At 48.5% G+C, this 18,412-nt stretch overlaps 1 protein-coding gene across 2 annotated transcripts; it reads left to right on the forward strand.

Annotated features, from left to right (window-relative positions):
• Positions 1–1,881: 1,881 nt before the first annotated feature.
• Positions 1,882–8,499, forward strand: LOC149334094 (uncharacterized). Of its 2 annotated transcripts, none has more exons than XM_089555014.1 (3): positions 1,882–2,314; positions 5,266–5,523; positions 8,234–8,499. In XM_089555014.1, the coding sequence occupies exons 1-2, from the start codon at positions 2,057–2,059 to the stop codon at positions 5,479–5,481; spliced, it is 474 nt and encodes a 157-aa protein (XP_089411140.1). In that variant the 5' UTR covers positions 1,882–2,056; the 3' UTR covers positions 5,482–5,523; positions 8,234–8,499. The 2 variants fall into 2 exon arrangements, with proteins under 2 accessions (XP_089411140.1, XP_089411139.1); XM_089555013.1 differs by having other exon boundaries at positions 1,883–2,314; positions 5,263–5,523.
• The last annotated feature ends 9,913 nt before the right edge of the window (positions 8,500–18,412 follow it).

An 18,412-nucleotide genomic window follows, 5' to 3' on the forward strand; every position in this document is an offset into this window, starting at 1 on the left:
TGTTTGAGAGTGGCTCTGGTGTGGTGGCAGGGGCGCTCCGTGGCTACCGCCGGGATCGCTCCGACGAACCGACTTGGTAGCTAAGATTTCACCCCGGTATGACGTCACAGACGCGTCTCTGCCGCCGGGACCACCGCCGGGACCACGCTGAAGGCTCAAAACATACCGTAGTATTGCTCTCGCAATAAAAAAAGAAGACATTTGGTCGGGTAGGCGCATGGTAAGCGTGCTAAGGGCCCCGTGTCGCAGAAAACCCGGTGTGGTCGTCGGCGGCGTTAGCCGTGAACGGAAAATCCCAGAAGCATTAATACTAAGTCTTTCGGGTCGTAGCTTGGATTAGCCGACAAGGTTTTAACCGTTATAGTGCAATGACTACCAGGACGTCCTGTCGTTTACAAAACTTAATGTAGGCTTTCATCAGCACTGAAGTGCGGCTACCGCGTTCGCTGGATGCCTCTCCAAGTCTCGACGCATACGAGCACACTGGTGCTTCAACCCGTTGCTTGCTCACACTCACGTCACTGCGCCATGACCTAAAGCACGCGTGAGTGCCCCGGCCATGTTTTAATGTCTACTTCCACTGCTCATCGGCATCTTTGCGACCGAAGGCTAGCACTCCACGCTCCCGATTGATGCCTCACAACCCGCATCTCTCTTATTCTGGGGTTAAGGTTAAAAAAAAACAACAGATGGCATGACAGCCACCACGTGTCAACGCGATGCTCAGCGGAAGTTGTAATTCGATACGTTGTGTTTGAGAACATGAGCGCGACCTCTTATGTGTGTAGTTCTATGGCGCTCTTTTTAATCTACCACACAAAGTCGTTTATGTGCCAGCGTTATAGTGCCTAGAATATACTGGCAGTATATTCTAGGCACTATAGCCAGCGTATACAGCTCGTTCGGCCGAAGAGCCTTCGTAGATTAAACTGATGGTTTAATACCATTCAGCGTTTCGAGCAGCATAAACTCACTAGTTAACATAATAAACAACACTAAAGACGAGAACGAAGAGCAAACAGAACGAGCGCTGACTCGCAACTAATGTTTGCTGAGGAAAACAGAATATACAGAATATATCCCAGCCAAGCCGTACCAAAGCCACACAATCACCAAAAACCAAAATCCATGTCATGACAACCCCTACACATGCCCTGTTCAGGATATCTAACCTCATTATCTGTTAACATTATCAATATCTTTAGCGCTATTTCTTCATTATGTCAGTGTACGAACTAGCCCAGATGTCTCTTCTTTCACTAGTTAAGACAGCTTGCCGCAGGAATTCGAACCGGTGACCTATAATCGGGGCTGCGGTTGCCCACTGAGATGTATGAGACAGTTACTGCAACTTCCCTCAAATCCAAAAGGCCCGTGTGCTGCGCGATGTCAGTGCACGTTAAAGAACCCCAGGTGGTCGAAATTTCCGGAGCCCTTCACTACGGCGTCTCTCATAGCCTCAGTCGCTTTGGGACGTTAAACCCCAATAAACAAACCAAACCAAATTTCGTTTCCTTCATTACGAGACCTCTCTCTTTCTCTCTCTCTATCTCCTTTCACTCCCACCTTCCTCCCTTTCCTAAAATGCGCTCTAAAATGCGTTGCGTTAAAAGCTCTTTCCACCGGGCAAGGCGTCGCGCTGAACGGGCGATGGCGTTCCGTGTACTCCCATGGCATCGCTGCAACACGCTGTCGCGTTCCACTCCTTAAGGTGAAGTTTAAGCGTCTTCTTTTTTTTTTACCTCTAAACGCTTCTTTCCAACCTGTGTCTTAGCCACTCCCCCCGTAGTCTGTATGTGTCATTTTTATTTATACCAACCAACCAATCAACATGCTGCGTTCCGAACGCGTCCCGCTGCGCATCAGTGAGAGAACGCGTCCCGCTGCGCTCACGGCACTCACTCCGAACGCATCAGTAGAGTGACAGACTAGTCAAGCTTGCCTTAGCCGCAGAACGTTACCACATCCGATCGTCTCCTTAGGTTCGTGAACAGGGCACAAGGTTGTGATCGCGGTCAGACGATCTGGCAGCACGGTCGACTTCGCCAGCACCATCATGGCTGAAAATGTGCTGAGCACATCCAAAAGCACCACCTCCACCTGTTGTTTGTACCTAGGAGTCATCGGTGGTGCCGCTCGACTCGAACGACCTGGTGGCTTCCAGCGCCTGAATTGCTGCGACACGGTTCAACAGCACAAGATACGAGCGGCTCTGCTGCGCTTGCCTCGCGAAGAGTCCCAGCGCGGCGTCGCAACTACAGCGGAGGCTTCTATGTTCGGGCGGGAAATTTCCGCGGAGGAGGAACGCGAGCAGGTAAGAAACATTAGTAGCGAATACTCATCAAACCTGAATTTTTTGTGCTCTGAAATAAGGATGCTAGAGACATTGTGCGAAATCACATGGTAGAGATCGCCGACGAAAAATGATTTTGAGGCAAGAGTTTCTTAAAAAGTTTTATCAATAACGCACTTTACCATAGCAATGCAAGCAAATTTGTTGAGTCGAATAGGGCGGAGTTTTATAAAATTGCGGCTTCGGAAAGGAAAGACACAGAACTGTTTCTCTACTGGGCGGACGCCTCAACCGCGCAAGAGATGAAGGTTGTAGACTAAGAAAGGGGGAAGATGGCTGCAGTGGAAGGCTCCGGAATAATTTCCACCGCCTGAACCTCTGCAATGGCCATCGTACAGCACACGGGAGCCTTGTGCGTTTCACCTTCATCCAAACCCGGCCATTGCGTTGAGGTAGGCTCGAGGTCAGCTGCTCGGGCTGAGTAGTCGGGCGTCTTAACCACTGAGCCACCACGGCGGGTAGATGGCTATCTTCTATAGAAAGCTGACGTGGAAGCCGATGTAAAAGCGGAAAAACCACGTGGCACATGAACCTAACGCTTGCTTGCTGTGACTACCGAAAAAAAAATGGCGCGGTTCAACTACAGCTGAACCTGGTTGTAGAGCGAAAGCTATGGCGTATCGGGCAATTATAAACGCCGTGGCGTCTCTAACCTTGAGTGCGTTCCGGCACTGTATAGCCAGCGCACCCACCCTGCGGCCTTGGCAGGTGGCATTTAATGGCTGATCGCGAGAGTTCGCTCACCCAATGAACGCTGCGTCCTATTGCAGCAGTGCATCGTGTCTGCCACAACATTGTCAGCACTAACGCATGCACAACACACACACACACACACACATTATATATATATATATATATATATATATATATATATATATATATATATATCGCGGCGGCTGAATTTCTTGAAGGCGAAATTCTAGAGGCCCGTGTGCTGTGCGATGTCAGTGCACGTTAAAGAACCCCAGGTGGTCGAAATTTCCGGAGCCCTTCACTACGGCGGCTCTCATAGCCTCAGTCGCTTTGGGACGTTCAACCCCAATAAACCAAACCAAACATTATATATATATATATATATATATATATATATATATATATATATATATATATATATATATATATATATATATATATATATATATATATATATACATACATACATACATACATACATACATACATACATACATACACATACAATCTCATCCCCCCTCGTACCTATTACAGTGATTCAGGCGTCCACTGACCCACGTGGCCGGCGATGCGCACTTACTTTCCTTAAAATGATCGTAGTGTTAAAGTTTTCAACGCCAGCGCCAACGCCAATGAACACATTGAACGCTGATGGCCTGTAGGTTGAGTGCTGCGTTTCTGCCACAACATTTTCAATGCCAACGCATGCAGCACACAACTGGCACTACCGCAACGTAGCTCAAAGCACCTACAACTGAGGTGTCTTCTGTTCCGAGAGGGCAGTTATGGATCTTTGCTTTCCAACGTCAAGGTCATTTAGTTCAAATTTTAATGGTTCGCGATTGAAGCCCCCAGGTTCCATAGTGAAACTTTCGCTGTAAAAAGTGCATATTCTTTTTTGTCGAAAAAAAATACCGCAGTGGCAGAGTGGTTATGAGGCCAGACTGCTGTACCGAAATACGGCGGTTCGTTATCGGCCGCTGGGTTCGAATTTCGATGGAGGCGAAATGCTAGAGACCCGTGTACTCTACGATGTCAGTGCACGTGAATGAAGCCTAGGCTGTCCAAATTATCCGGACCCCTCACTACAGCGTTGCTCATAGCCTGAGTCGCGGCTTCGCTTTATCGCTTTTGAGGGAAACGATTCTATGCCCACTCCGCCTCACAGTGGAACTTTTTCTAAATTGTAGTAAATTACACTGCTATTCCATGCAGCCATGAGCAAAAATAGAGCAGCAACAAGGCTTATAACTGACGGTCAGAAAATTCGCTATTGTAATTTAGCTAACGAACTCAGTAGTAGGCACCAATTACTTCTTTTCTAATGTGCACTACAACTGTAATGACCGAGCTACAAAACCAATAATTATAGAATGATACCGGTGGCTAACTGGTTATGGCACTCGGCTGCTGACCCGGAAGACGCGGGTTCAATCCCGGCCGTGTAGGTCGAATTTCGATGGACGCGAATTTCTAGAGGCCCGTGTACTGCTCGATGTCAGTGCACGTTAAAGAACGCTAGGTGGTCGAACTTTCCGGAGCCCTTCACTACGGCGTTCCTGAGTCACTTTGGGACGGTAAACCTCCATGAACCTAAAACTATTCCTGTGAATATCAGATTTTCTGGTCCAGTATTTACGAAACTACGAATTTCAAAAGAAATTCTCTTTCCAGGAAATGTTTCTGGCGTATGCAACAGAGCATGAGTCCCTGCTTCTGGAGAATACGTCCGTGCAGTAGTGCATAATGTCTGTTGCATTCCAGAATTCAAAGAAACAGCAAGTTCAGCAATGTCCGGAAAACAGGCTGTTCTATATTCTTGCATGCATCGAGCTACTTCAAGTTCCTCTATATCACCGTAACGGTGACTCCAACCTTGCAGCACCTTTTAATTTCAACATCGCAGCAAAAAAAAGCACATTATGTCGAAGCTCCGTATAAGGCTGCCGCAGGCGGCAGAGACGCGGAGAATCACTTGTCCTGCAGTGGACGTAGTTAGACAGAAGATGGTGGTGATGATCATAAGTTATTGACAGGATCTTGGGATTGCGCAGAAAGCCAGTTCATTACATTTTAAATCACGAGAAATACTTCACCAGTAAGAGCAATACTGCCGCATGATCGAAGTTTTAATACATACACTAAGTCACTGCCCTGACCGAGAATGTTTCACCGTTCTGTCAAAGCTAACTATCTCATTTACTTCCTCGTTCTAGCAGCGTCAACGCAACGATGACGAAGCCACCCCGTCCTGCAGCAGCCCTTGCACGAGGTCAGCGCGCACGGACCTGGAAGCCTTTGACGGCGGCAGGGTGTTCGTACACCCCGCACAGATCCTGCACCTCCAGCGCCTCAAGACTCGCGCCGCGTTCCTGCTCAGCGAGTCGTGGAGTGCTGCACAGCCCACGGCCCAAGACTGCGTCGAGGGCGCTTGATTTCGTGCGCTTTTGGTTTCTCAAGTCGGCCCTGGAGTGCAGGTATATAATTTGTCCTTTTGATGAGCCGTACGAATATGAACTTGTTCACAGGCGTTTGAGGGTGGCTGCAACATTGTTGCCAGGAACTCGCTGGGCTTTGCCTTCACAAATAAGTATGCTTTCAGAATCGCGATGACCGGCTACCCTTCTCGAACAAACTGCGCCTGTGAAGAGACAATCACTCATCTCTTGTGTGAGTGCCCCGTCTTTGTGACCGAAAGAAATAAGCTCCTTTGTGCTCTGGACTGTCTTGATTCTCGCCCTTTCATAGAGGCCAAGATCCTCGGTCCATGGCCACAACAGTCGACTGCCATGAAGACTTACAAGACACTGTTTTGTTTTTTGAGACAGACTGCCTTGATTGACAGATTGTGACTGTTTCCCGTTCCTTCTCTCTTCCATCTTTAATCTCCTCATTTCCTTCCCCTGTGAAGGGTAGCCAACCGTTATCCTGTCTGGTTAACATCCCTGCCTTTCCCCCCTCTCTGTATCTCTCTCAATATTAGACTCTCAGAGGAAGCTTACCTTTGGAGGTGAGGCTTTCTGTTGCTGGCGCCAAAGGATCTCTGTAACTTCCAGGAACTGCAGGCTAAGATGTCACAAATTTCACTCTACGGCTGGTTACCACTTCAGATTTTCTTTCAAGGCTTGTGCGACATGAGGTATACCTGTACTATGACGTGCTTAACGCTGTACTCGCGGAATTTGTGCTGCTAGATTTCTGGCAATGCTTCCTACGCAACGACCTTGGAATTGTTCGATTCAGTTCTCAGCATTATGACACTACTATCTGTCTTTAATGCCATAGAGATGGAATGAAGTAGATTGTGTTCTGGGTACACGGCAGAAAGTAATGCTGCCTTTTTCTCTCATTTCGTTCTGATACTGAGACAGGTAGCTTTGTAGCTTTCTTTTATAAATGCCCACTGCCAAGTCCAAATACCACAGAAACGTAACAGATAATACATATGGCACATTTTCATTTGCCGAATAGTAATTACCCAGGCAGCAGTCAGTTTGCCGCTGTCAGATTGTAGACCCACGTTTGTGCAACCGCAGCGGTGGCTTGGTGGTTTCAGTGTCCGCCTCGCATGCAGGAGGTTCAGGGTTCGATCCCCAGTGTAGCCGGGTGTAGCTTCCCCCGCGACTGGTGCTCGGCTTATTTAAGGTGAAATGCTTGGGAAATACCTTTTGACATGGCACTCTTTGGCCACAGATGGCCTTGCGCCATAACAATTCATCCTCATCATCATCATGCGTGTTTGCGGGGTGATGCCAAATTACTTTTCATTTTCATGCCCTACGTGCATTACTGTAACGCGATGCCTTAAACGCGGCAACCTTTGCTAGTATAACTGCTGATGAAAAGACATCACTATCATCATCGGCCTCACTACCTTGACTGCGCTAAAAAGGTCCCTTGCATGAACCTGCAACTAAACGGGCTCTATGCCAGCTGCATAGCTTTCTTCCTTTAAACATGCTAATCGCATTCGCCCAACTGACTCTCTCCTGGCGCCGTTATAAAGCTGCTTGCTCTCGAAACCCCCTACATTGCACTAAGGAAGTATCGGTTATCTTCCCTTCACGCTGAAAGGCCTGCCCTTGCTGTAATATTGTTTTTTAGCTGGAATATCGTTTATTCCGGGTTTTTCCTCACCCGCTCTCTTCCCCGCCTGTCTCATAACGTTACACACCAGTGCAGGGACAGGCCGCCAGGCAGGAGTGCAGACACGACGCGGCGCTGAATATATTAATACAAATAACCTGGCGCGAATACCGATTGATACTCGCTGTTGCTCATCAAATACGAAACAGGAGCAGGAGAAGTGGCGTCAGGATGACTCTTTATGCGGACATTTAGCAGCGGGACAAGACTTTGATGTCTGTTTTGCTCCCTGCAAAGTTGTGAGCAATGACACAAGCGAGCAACGGCTTAGTCACAAGGTAGTTCGCATGTTTTGTGAGCCTGCTTATATCTGCTGGAAAAGAATAAGAGCGCAAAAGTTTATTTCGGGAAACCAACTTGATATATATTTCTCCTTCATGAAAAAAGAGAGCTGTAGTCTACAACAAATATCTATTCTCTTACGAGGAGAATAGATTGTTATCGTCAGTGGCGTTATGATAACTAGGTGGCGCGCGAAAAGGCATCCTCAAGTGCGGAAATAGATTCAAAAGTCTTCATGCCCTTACGACATAGTATTCCAACATTTACTAACCTTTATTTCGTAAATGCGGCATGAGCACAGTGCTCTGTACGAGCTCCAACAAGGTAACGACAGGGCCTACAGGTGCGAGTTTTTCTATGCATACTATGATGGCGACAATATCCGAGAGCCCACTGGAATGCTGACAGGCACCATACCTGTGCCTTCAGTTTATAGTACGAGGTTCATAAATAATTAATCACATACACTGTGCATAGAGGCGTACCGGGACAAGACAAGAATATTGCGAATCTGGGTTACGATTAAAATCCTCGCCACTCGTCATAACACTAAATTCGGGCAAAATAGGTTAGAGGCTTTCTAAAAACCTCCTTGTTTCTGAACATCGGCGAGCGTTAGAAAACTCAGGCGCTAGAAAATAATTAATTGGCGTACTGTATATTGCCTAAAAGTAGCCATATATATTGCGGACAATTAAACATACAATATTATGATTTCTTGAGTGCTTTAAGTCTTTCTGTAACGTTTCCTTCTTGCAGGAACGGATGAGGGGTGCCGTGCGCGTGCCACTCGTCGGGGAAGACTGGCATATGAACCCACGATTCGAGTTGGCTGTGGGCACAGTGACCTTCTCCCGGTCCATGGCCATTTTCCTGCCTTCCATGTCACCTGGACATAAAGCATCCCCACACGGCTGCACGGTTCACCCTGCCCCACCATCCCATGGGCCTATATCGGTTAATCTCTCGTCTGATTTTCTGCATTGATTTCGATCTTATTCTCTGAATTAAATATGCGAATCTGAGTGAATGCATATTTCTTTACACGGTACACACCAATAGGGATTCGCTTGATGTAATTTCCAGGCCCTAAGACCAGATAGTTCAAAGGGCCCTCTTTTTTGCGCCCTGCCTTCGCCTCTTCTATGTCAACATGACTGTCGTCGCTGCTACTTGCGTGTTATTGGCAAGAGGGTACGCAAGAACATCTTTTATTTTGGTGTGGTTCCTTATTTGTTTTTCCCACCCTATCGCGAAGCACGCGTAATCTTATTATATAAATAGCTTTAAGAATGCGGTTGGCTTTATAGCAGTACATACGAGCAATGCACGAAGATTGCTCCCCTTGGCAGTTTCCCTCGAATGGTAAGCGCTGGCATCCCATTTCAAAAACAAAAACTCCGCCTTGCATCTGTTGGTCAATACAAAGTTGCTTGTAGACGTAGGATTTCGGTCTCAATATCGTGTTACCCAGGTACTGTTCGTGTGGTTGCGTATTGTGCAAGTGAAGTGGAAGTAACGCTGAAGCTACAGCGTCTGCTTCCTTGTCGGAGTGGACAACGAGAAGTCTGGGAGCTTTTTTTTTGCATTTTTTTTGTTAAAGCATTGAGCAGGAATACCAGTGCTTATGATGTCGAGAAAATGAGACACACCAACTGGTAACCGCTTTCGCAGTGCAACCTCAATTTGCATGTTCCGTGGGAACAAAACTTTCAGTACGCAAAAAAAAAAACACAGAGAGCATGCGGTTTCCCCGCAGCTTGGCAGAAACAGTCTCTCGTAAGCACTGTCACAAAACTGGCAACCTATTTATACTAGGTTCAATGTGCAAGAGCGGCTGCAAATGCTAAAGGTGCCTGGAATGGGATCCCACACAACCGACCACGATTTTGTCTGCGCATGTAAGAGGCGAAGGCGGACTAGTTGGTGGTTGACAATGAAGTGCATATTCCAACCGCGCAAAACGACGGGGGTTTTCCGCGGTTGCAATATGCACTCCTCTGTCCGAGCATTAAATATTTTCCTCATTCGGCTGAATTTCAATGAAGGGGAAATTCCAGAGGCCCGTGTACTCTGTGATGTCAGTGCACGTTCAAGAACCACAGGTGTTTTAAATTTCCGGAGCCCTTCACTACGGCGTCCCTCATAGCCTGAGTCGCTTTGGGACGTTAAACCCCAACAAACCAAACCATTGTGTTACATTGCGGAGAAGCCTCTCTCAGAGTTTTGGCTGCCGCGGTGGCTCAGTGGTTAAGGTGCTCGACTGTGACCCGAAAAACGCGCGTTCGATCCTAGCCGCGCCGGTCGAATTTCGATAGAGGCGAAATTCTAGAGACCCGTGTACAGTGCGATGCGAGCGCACGTTAAAGAACACTAGGTGGTCGAAATTCCGGAGTCCTTCACTACGTCGTCTCTCATAGCCTGAGTCGCATTGGGACGTTAAACCCCATAAAGAAACGAACATCTCTCAGAGTTTTAAGGTGGAAGCCTTTAATGCCTCATCGTTGTAAGCAGGTGTTGTCGACAGAAATGTCACGCTCTTCAGTTGGTCGAAAGGGTCGTGACGTCCCAGTTGCGCGAATTTCAAACGGGGTCAATTGTACTTTGCCTAGTAACCATCCAACCAATTAAAGGCATCGTATAGTGATGCTCCAAGTCGGACTGAGCTTAGTTAATTGCTTAATTAACTGATTAGCCTAATTAACCTTTATAGTCAGACCAGATAAATAAATAAAACCGAGGAGGAAATTGGTCGAGTTGGGAAATCGAACCCGGGTCTCCGGAGTGCGCAACGAGCACGCTACCACTACGCCATGCCAGTTTTTTTTTTCTTCATTTTCGAAATTGACATGAAAACAATAAACAATTCAGCTACACTTGAGCTGATACGGGTGAAGTTAAAATTCAGATCAGATTCACTAGATGATCAGGTTCACTAGATCATCTAGTTGTGTTACCCACTGGGGTGGGTCACGCTGCGCCTGGTAAGATTCCAGCAGATAAACAGCACTTTTAACAAATTTCTCACGTGTACTACGAGTGTTTATATCCGCATGCCTTATTTGCATTCGCGTTTTCCACAAGCTGTGGAGGCCAAGAAGCATTAATAAGTCATAGGGTACCTCTTTGCGGTCAACTCGTAGAAATCTGATACCATAAGGGTGCAGTGGTAGTTCTTTCTTGATGGTTCTCTGCAGGACATCCCAGAAAAGTTGGCGTCCCAGCAGTCTAGGAAAACATGTTCAATTGTCTCCAGGTACTTACATAACAGGGAATTTGTTGACCATGGGACAAAGATTCCTTTTTCATGGAGCAAGGTTTTAACGGGTAGTGTATTAAAGTGCAATTTGAAAAAGAATGTTTTCACTGTCGGCCGGACCGGCATCTTTTTCACCCGTTTTAAAATATCCTGCCCTGGGCCTCCACGGTAAGGTGCACGTTACAAAGGTGGCGGCAGCATAATATCAACCAGATCCTTATACAGCTTCTTTTTGGGAACGTTATATAGGTATTCTAGTGAAAAACGCACTTCCAACCACCTGAAGGAAAGGACAACCTCACGCAAATATCCGTTTAAAGCACCACACATGTTTTCACACGATGACACTATGATTCCGGGGAGCAGCCTTTGAAACCGCATTTGCATAACAGTTCTCAAAAATATGTCATTTTGATCACGAAGGAAAATAAAGCGCGACGCCACTTGACGCACAAACAAATGAACCAGTCCAACGCCACCGCTTTTGACTGAAATAAACAAGTTTGGTCGCCTGGTTTTCTCCCAGGTCGACGCCCAAAGAAAAACTGCAAACAGATCGATGGTTTGGAATGAACGAAGACGCGTCTAGTGAATACGGTTTCTTCGTTCACTCCCATCTTCCTCCCTTCCCGTTACGGCGATGTTATAGTGTCCACCGAGACATGCGAAACAGATACATTTCCTTTCCTCAAAAACCAATTTACCGATGAGCAAGGCGTACAGCCAAAGGGGCGATGGCGTTTTGTGGACTCCCTGGCAGCGTTGCAATACGCTGTCGCCTTCCACTCTTAGAGTCGAAGCTTAACATCTTAACCACACGTCAGTGACACAAGCAGCAACACTACACTTAAGGCTTTCGCCTCACCGCACTTTAGCTCAACAAAGTGTCCCCTGAATTTTAATTCCATAAGAGAGCTAGCACAAGCTAAATTGAACCCACTATTATTTGCACAGGCTGAAAAAGTGGCCTTTAGTTCTTGATTATGCAAAATGAATTTAATTTACACTGCAAGTTCCAGCCTTCACGTCAAGTGGTTTAGACACTGGGCCCACCCGATAACGTTCCACGCCATATCACCCATGAAAATGAGATGTCACAATATTTCAATTGAAGCAGCTGCGGCACACTACAATCTCTGCGCCATTTCGCACTGAGGATGTTATTTGCCTCGCAATAGACGTTTCTTAGATGTGTGAAGAAGACACATTATGACCACTCTTGCCACCGAGTGATCGGAACGGTTGTCGGGGCTGTTTTAAGGCATTCAAAACCACTTTAGCACATTGTTCATGTTCCTTAGCGCAGTATTCAGCTCAAAATTCTCCCTTTTCCTCCCACGATTTAATTTCTTTTGTCACCATAGAGGCATCACCAACCCTCACTCCTCTTGGACGAATTTTGCCGCAAAATATTGATCAGAAACCGCGACACCGTACAAAGTAATAAATAAAAATGCTGACCGTTACGTTACGTCCTACTGGGAAATTTCAGCGCAGCTCATCAGCTGTTCCAGCTTTTCGGTAGAGTGAGGCAAAGAATTCGAGCAAGGCATTCACGTACAATTACGGACAACTTGTTACTTTTCACACATATTCTTTTTTCAAGAAGCACTTCACTAACAGTTCTTGACTGTCGTGAAGGAAGCTCTGTGGTCGAAGAAATAGATGGATATAGACTCGAATTGCTGCACCAAGTATTTCGCGACGTTATCAAAGCCTTAGGAGGCGTTACGAGCGAGAGGAACGGTATGTTCTCCCACTTAAGTGGTAAGATATTCCTGTTTTTCTTTATTTGTACATCACAGTCCCCACCCACCCTGCCACACTCCCAAGTTGCAGTTAATGGTAAGTGCGAGAGTTAGCTTACCATTGTCAGCCCTAACGCTTCCAGGACACATCTCTCTATCGCCCCACGCACCTATACGCGCGTTTTAGGCGTCCGCTAACCCAAGGAGCCAGTTATGCGCACTTCCTTCCCTTAACATGATCGGAGCGTAACACGATGTCAATGCCAACTCCACTGATCACAATAAACACAGGCTATGGCTTCAGTGCAGCGTTCCTGCCACAACGTTGTCAATGCCAACGCTGCCAACGCATGCAGCGCACATCAGTCACCACCGCCACGTAGCTTAAAGCGCGACTAAGATGTCCGCTGTTCAAGGGGGCTAGTTATGCATCTTTGCTTTCGAAGCTGCCACTCTTCATCGGTTTCTAATGATGAATATACCGTACCAGTGGCCCTGTTAAGCACCCCTCCTCTGCTGTGCTTTATCTAAAGATCAAATGAAGGGGTAACTTCCAGACACGGTTACCTTCGCTTTACCGAGCTTAGTAAAGATTTTGCTTCAAGAGAAGATCGCAGAGACACACGAGACACGTATTAAGGCAAAAGCCTTTAATGCCCCATGCTTTCGTTATCAATCCGTGTCGGCAGCCCTGTCTCATAATGTTGTGAACAATAGGAGTCAGCAAATTTGTCCGCGTTCCAGATTGGTCGAAGTGGTCGTGACGTCACCGCGCGTGAATTTTGACCGGTGTCCACCGAAATATGTGAGACAGTTACTGCGCAATTTCCTTTTCTCAAATACAATTTTAGACTGGTGTTCACCGAGATATGTGAGACAGTTTCTGCCTTTTCCTCAAATACAATTTTGATTTTCTTCATTACGGCCCCTCTTTCTCTTTCTTCTTTCACTAGACTTCCTCCCTTTCTGTACGCTGCGGTTCAGGTGTCCACCGAGACGACAGAGAATTACAGCGCCATTTCCTTCCCTCAAAAAGCGTTCCGTTCAAAGTGCAAGGCATCGCGCCGAACGGGTGGTGGGGTTCCGTGGACTCTCTCGCAGCGCTACAACACGCAGTTGCGTTGCACTGCTAAAGACAAAGATTAAGCCTCATTAATTGGCAGTTAATTAATGCGCCAACAGAATGTGAAGTGAACAATCGCGGAGCAGAATGCAGCACTCAGGCTTTCGCCTTTTATCACTTCAGCCGCTAAAGATCCTCGTAAATCTTCGTTGCTCGCGGCAGTTCCAAACCACGTGAAGGATGTCTGAAATCTCTCCGCAGGCCGGGCATGCCTTTGTTTTGTATAGCGCGGGCCAAATCTCATGGTGTCGGGCTAAGTTTGGTAGTGTGCGCGCTTGCATGGTTCGCCATACAGTGCCTTCTTGACGAGTGAGGTGTTTGTGAGGGGCTGTGTATTTCCTGCGACTAAGGCTGTGGTAGTCTATAATTTCACTGTATGTTAGTGGAGACGAAGGTTCAGAGGAGAACAGCGACGGGGCTCGGAATGTATGGCCTCGAGCTGTCCTGTCAGCTGCCTCATTGGTGGTGGTGGTGAAAACTTTTAATTTCAGAAATAGAGTTTGGGAGCCACAGAGTGGCCACGCTACATGGTCGGCGTCCCTAGTCCGGGACACCGCATGACAATGCCCCGTCTCTAGCCCGTTTCACCAGAGCCCTTTGGGACTCAAGCGAGGAGCAGTTGAGAAGGGCAGTCTCCCATGCCTCTCTGGAAGGGGTAGGGGAAGGGGGGAGGTGGGGATTTTGAGTACATGCCCACACCATGTGGAAGATATCACAGGTCTCCCCACAGTGTGGGCATCGCCCATCCGTGTTAGGATCGTAATGCTTTAAGATTGCAGGACAGAGTAGAGTACCTGTCTGCAGGCGCCTTAAAGTTCGCTCCTCCGTCTTACTCAGCCCCTTTGCAGGGGCCGGGAAAAGGCGGTGGATGTCGCTATAATGCGTTATAATTTCCTTGAATCGCAGCAGCGGCTGGTTAGTCTCCGAGCCAGAAGAGCTGGGATGAGGAGCCCGGTGAGTAAGCGCTCGGGCAGCCGCGTCAGCGGCCTCATTACCTCGTAAGCCCTGGTGGCCAGGAGCCCAAATGATTCTTTTGGGTGTTGGATCAGTGGCAGTCCGTCTTAGAATGCAAGCAGCTAAGGGGGAGATCTCCCCTGCCAAGTAATGATCACATGCTTTTCGGGAGTCCGTAATGATGATTCTCGAATTGGCGTGGGCGGCAGCAAGCGCTATCGCTACTTCCTCGGCTCGCATTGAATTCGGGGCTCGAAAAGAGAGTCCATCAACGTGCATTTCCTGGTGAACGACAGCGGCCGTGTAAAATCCCGTGGGCGATGGGCCTGCTACGTCTACATAATATACACCGGGTCGGGAGCCGTGTTGTCTCTCAAGAGCCCGAGCCCGCGCTTGTCGCCTGTTTACGTGCATGTCGGCGTCCATGTTACGGGGGAGCGGGGAGACCCAGAGCATATGGCGCCACAGTACTGGGATACGGTCCGCCTCCTCTGGAGTGCAGTCGTGTTGGATGTGTAAGCGGTTTAGCAGGCGGCGCCCAGGGGCCGTCTGCATGAGCCGCGTGTATTGGTTCACGAGGTGGGCCTCCCGCAGCTCCTGGTAGGAGTTTAGCACCCCCAATGCCTTGAGTTTGGCATTAGAGGTAGCCACCGGGAGATCCAGGGCTCGCTTAGTTGCCTTGCGGATGACGGCGTCTATTCGCGCCTCGTCTTGTTTAGTAGTGCGGAGATATGGCACGGCGTAGAGGATCCGGCTAGTCACGAAGGCATAGACGAGCCGAAGCGCGTCCCTGCCCCGCAGACCGCCCCGCTTGTTGGAAACGCGGCGGATCATGCGCCCTACCTGTTCGCCTACTCTCTTGAGTTTCAGAATGGTGGAGTCCGGTCTGAGTCTGTGGTGAATGAAAAGGCCCAGAATACGGAGCTCCTCCACCTCTCTAATAGGACCTCCTGACAGAGAGATGTGAATTGCTGTCCTATCCTTTGGGTCCGCTCTGACATGCAAAAGCTCTGATTTCGCTGGAGCACATTGGAGCCCACAGTCAATGGCATACGCATCGACTATGGAAGCGGCCTGCTGAAGGCGGGCCTCCATGTCCCCAAGGCTCCCCTCAGTGGTCCAAATTGTAATGTCATCTGCATACAACGCGTGTTGAATGCCTTCCACCCGGGCCAGTTGGCTTGGGAGGTGGATCATAGCTATGTTGAACAGGAGCGGTGATAACACCGCTCCCTGAGGGGTACCCCGTGTTCCCATCATGTAAGGGCCGTATTCCTCGCCCTCAATCCGAAGAAAGGCCTGGCGATTAGTCAAGAAATCTCTTACATAAGCGTAGGCCCTAGCCCCACAATCGGTAGAACTCAAGTTGGCCAGGATGCTTCCGTGTTTAACATTGTCGAAAGCTCCTTTGGCCTCTACGCCTTCGTGGGCAGGGATCCACAGAATACAGTGACGGCTGTGTGTCCACGCATGCAGCGCACACCTCTCATTATCGCCACGTAGCTGAAAGCATGTCTGAGGTGTCCGCTTTTCCAAGAGGGCATTTATGCGCCTTTCCTTTGCTTTCCAAGCCACCGCTTCATTGTTTTCGCAGCTTAAAGCGCGGCTGAGGTGTCCACTGCTGCTTACAACGGACAAATGCGACGGCGATGCCGCGTTAAACGCAGGAACGGGCGCCGAAGAGCTGCGCTCTAAAATTACTTCCGGTTGAATTATTCATGAACCTGGCTAGAGGGCGAAAACTATCGCATATCACAGACACAATAAACGGCTTGGTGTCTAACTTGAGTGCGTTCCGGACACTGGATAGGCAGCGCGCCCACCCTGCCATCCTTGCCGGCAGTCAATGGTTGATCGCTAGAGTTTGCTCACCCAATGAACGCTACGGCCTATTGTTGTTTCAGAGCGCAGCAGTTTGGTGCCCGTTTCTGCGTGTCGCGGCGTCGCCGTCGCTGTTGTCCGTTTTAACCAGCAATGGACACCTTAGTCGCGCTTTATCCTGCGAATCCATTGGAGCGTGAGCTTGGAAAGCAGAGGGCAAAATGCGTAAATTAGTTTTTGAGAAAAGGAAATCCCACAGCATCTGTCTCACACATATTGGTGGACGCCTGAACCAGAGAGAAGGCGCATGACTGCCCTCTCGGAACAGTGGGAACCTCAATCGTGCTTTGAGCTACGTGGCCCTAGTGAGAAATGTGCGCTGCATGTATTGTCATTGCTGACGTGCCATAAATGCGGCGCTGAAGCCATAGGCCTTCGTCGTTCGTTGACAAAGACAACGTTTTACAATCCGATAATTTTAAAGAACGGAAATGCGCATAACTGGCTCCCTGTAACAGTCGACGCCTGAACAGCGCTTGTAGGTACGTGGGGTAATGAGAGAGATGTGGGTAGCAGGCATTGACAGCGTTGTGCCAGAAACGCAGCGCTGAAGCCATAGGCCATCGGCGTTCATTGTGTTCATTGCTGTAGGCATCGACAACGTTTTGCACTCCGATCATTTTAGACAAGAGAACTGCGCATAACTGGCTCTCTTGGTCAGTGGACGCCTGAATCGCCCTTATAGGTTGGTGGGGTGATGAGAGAGACAGAGCGATGGGGGGCTGCATGCTGAGTGCCGACAACAGTAGGGTCTCTGGCGATCAACCATCAGCTGCATCCTGACAGGGTGGAAGGGTGGGTGAGGATTTTAAGGCGAAAGCCCTTAATGGCTGATACTGTCATCACCAAGATGTGTTAGCAAATTTGTCCGCGTTTCAGATTGGTCGAAATGGTCGTGACGTCACTACGTGCGAATTTTTACGGGTGTCCACCGAAATATGTGAGACAGTTACTGCGCAATTTCCTTTCCTGCAATACAATTTTCGACTGGTGCCCACTGAGATATATGAAACAGTTACTGCGTAATTTCCTTTCCTCAAATACAATTTTCATTTTGTTCATTACGGCCCCTCTTTCTTTTTTCACTCCACTTCCTCCCTTCCTGTACGGTGCGGTTCAGGTGTCCGAGATGACAGAGAATTACAGCTCCATTTCCTTTCCTCAAAAAGCGTTGCGGTCAAAGGACAAGGCATCGCGTCGAACGGGTGGCGATGGTGGTGGTTAAAACTATTTACAACTGGGGAGTTTGGGACACACAGGTCCGTGGGCCCCCGCACGGCCCCACTGCACTCAAACCTTCATGTCCCGGAGGCTCATGACGCTGGCAGCCCGGCCGGTGGCGATGGCTTGCTTGACCGGGTCCTCAGAACGCAGTAGGGTCATAGAGAAAGATATTGTAGGGTCTCCCAATCCTCCCAAGTGGTGGCGTTCCGTGGACTCCCTGGCAGCGCTAAAGCAGGCAGTCGTGTTCCACTCTTAAAGGCAAAGATTAAGCGTCAATAATTGGCAGTTAATTAATGCACCAACAGAATGTGAACTGAAGAATCACGTAGCAGAATGCAGCACTTACGCTTTCGCATTTCACCACTTTAGCCGCTAAAGTTTTCGCAATTTTTTAATGTACATATCATTGTAAATTGTAAATTGGTTTTTTTGAGGAAAGGAAATGGCGCAGTATCTGTCTCACATATATCGGCGGACACCTGAACCGCGCCGTAAGAGAAGGGAGGAAGGCAGAAGTGAAAGAGAGAAAGAGGTGCCGTAGTGGAGGTCTCCGGAATAATTTCGACCACCTGGGGGTCTTTAACGTGCACTGACATCGCACAGCACACGGGCGCCTCTTGCGTTTCGCCTCCATCGAAACGCGGCCGCCGCGGTAGGGTTCGAACCCGGGTACTCCGGCTCGGTAGACGAGCGCCTTACCACTGAGCCACCGCGGCGGGTATGTACATATCAAGATAAACAGGAATTTC

Source organism: Amblyomma mixtum, chromosome 8 (genome assembly GCF_055824585.1).
Source record: "Amblyomma mixtum isolate Tamu chromosome 8, ASM5582458v1, whole genome shotgun sequence".
In the NCBI taxonomy this organism is placed as follows: domain Eukaryota; kingdom Metazoa; phylum Arthropoda; class Arachnida; order Ixodida; family Ixodidae; genus Amblyomma; species Amblyomma mixtum.

Excerpts from the sequence above, each read along its gene's own strand:
- LOC149334094 (XM_089555013.1), top strand. The coding sequence starts at position 2,057 with ATGGCTGAAAATGTGCTGAGCACATCCAAAAGCACCACCTCCACCTGT. Across the intron at positions 2,315-5,262 it reads CGGAGGAGGAACGCGAGCAG|CAGCGTCAACGCAACGATGA; the intron begins GTAAGAAACATT and ends TCCTCGTTCTAG.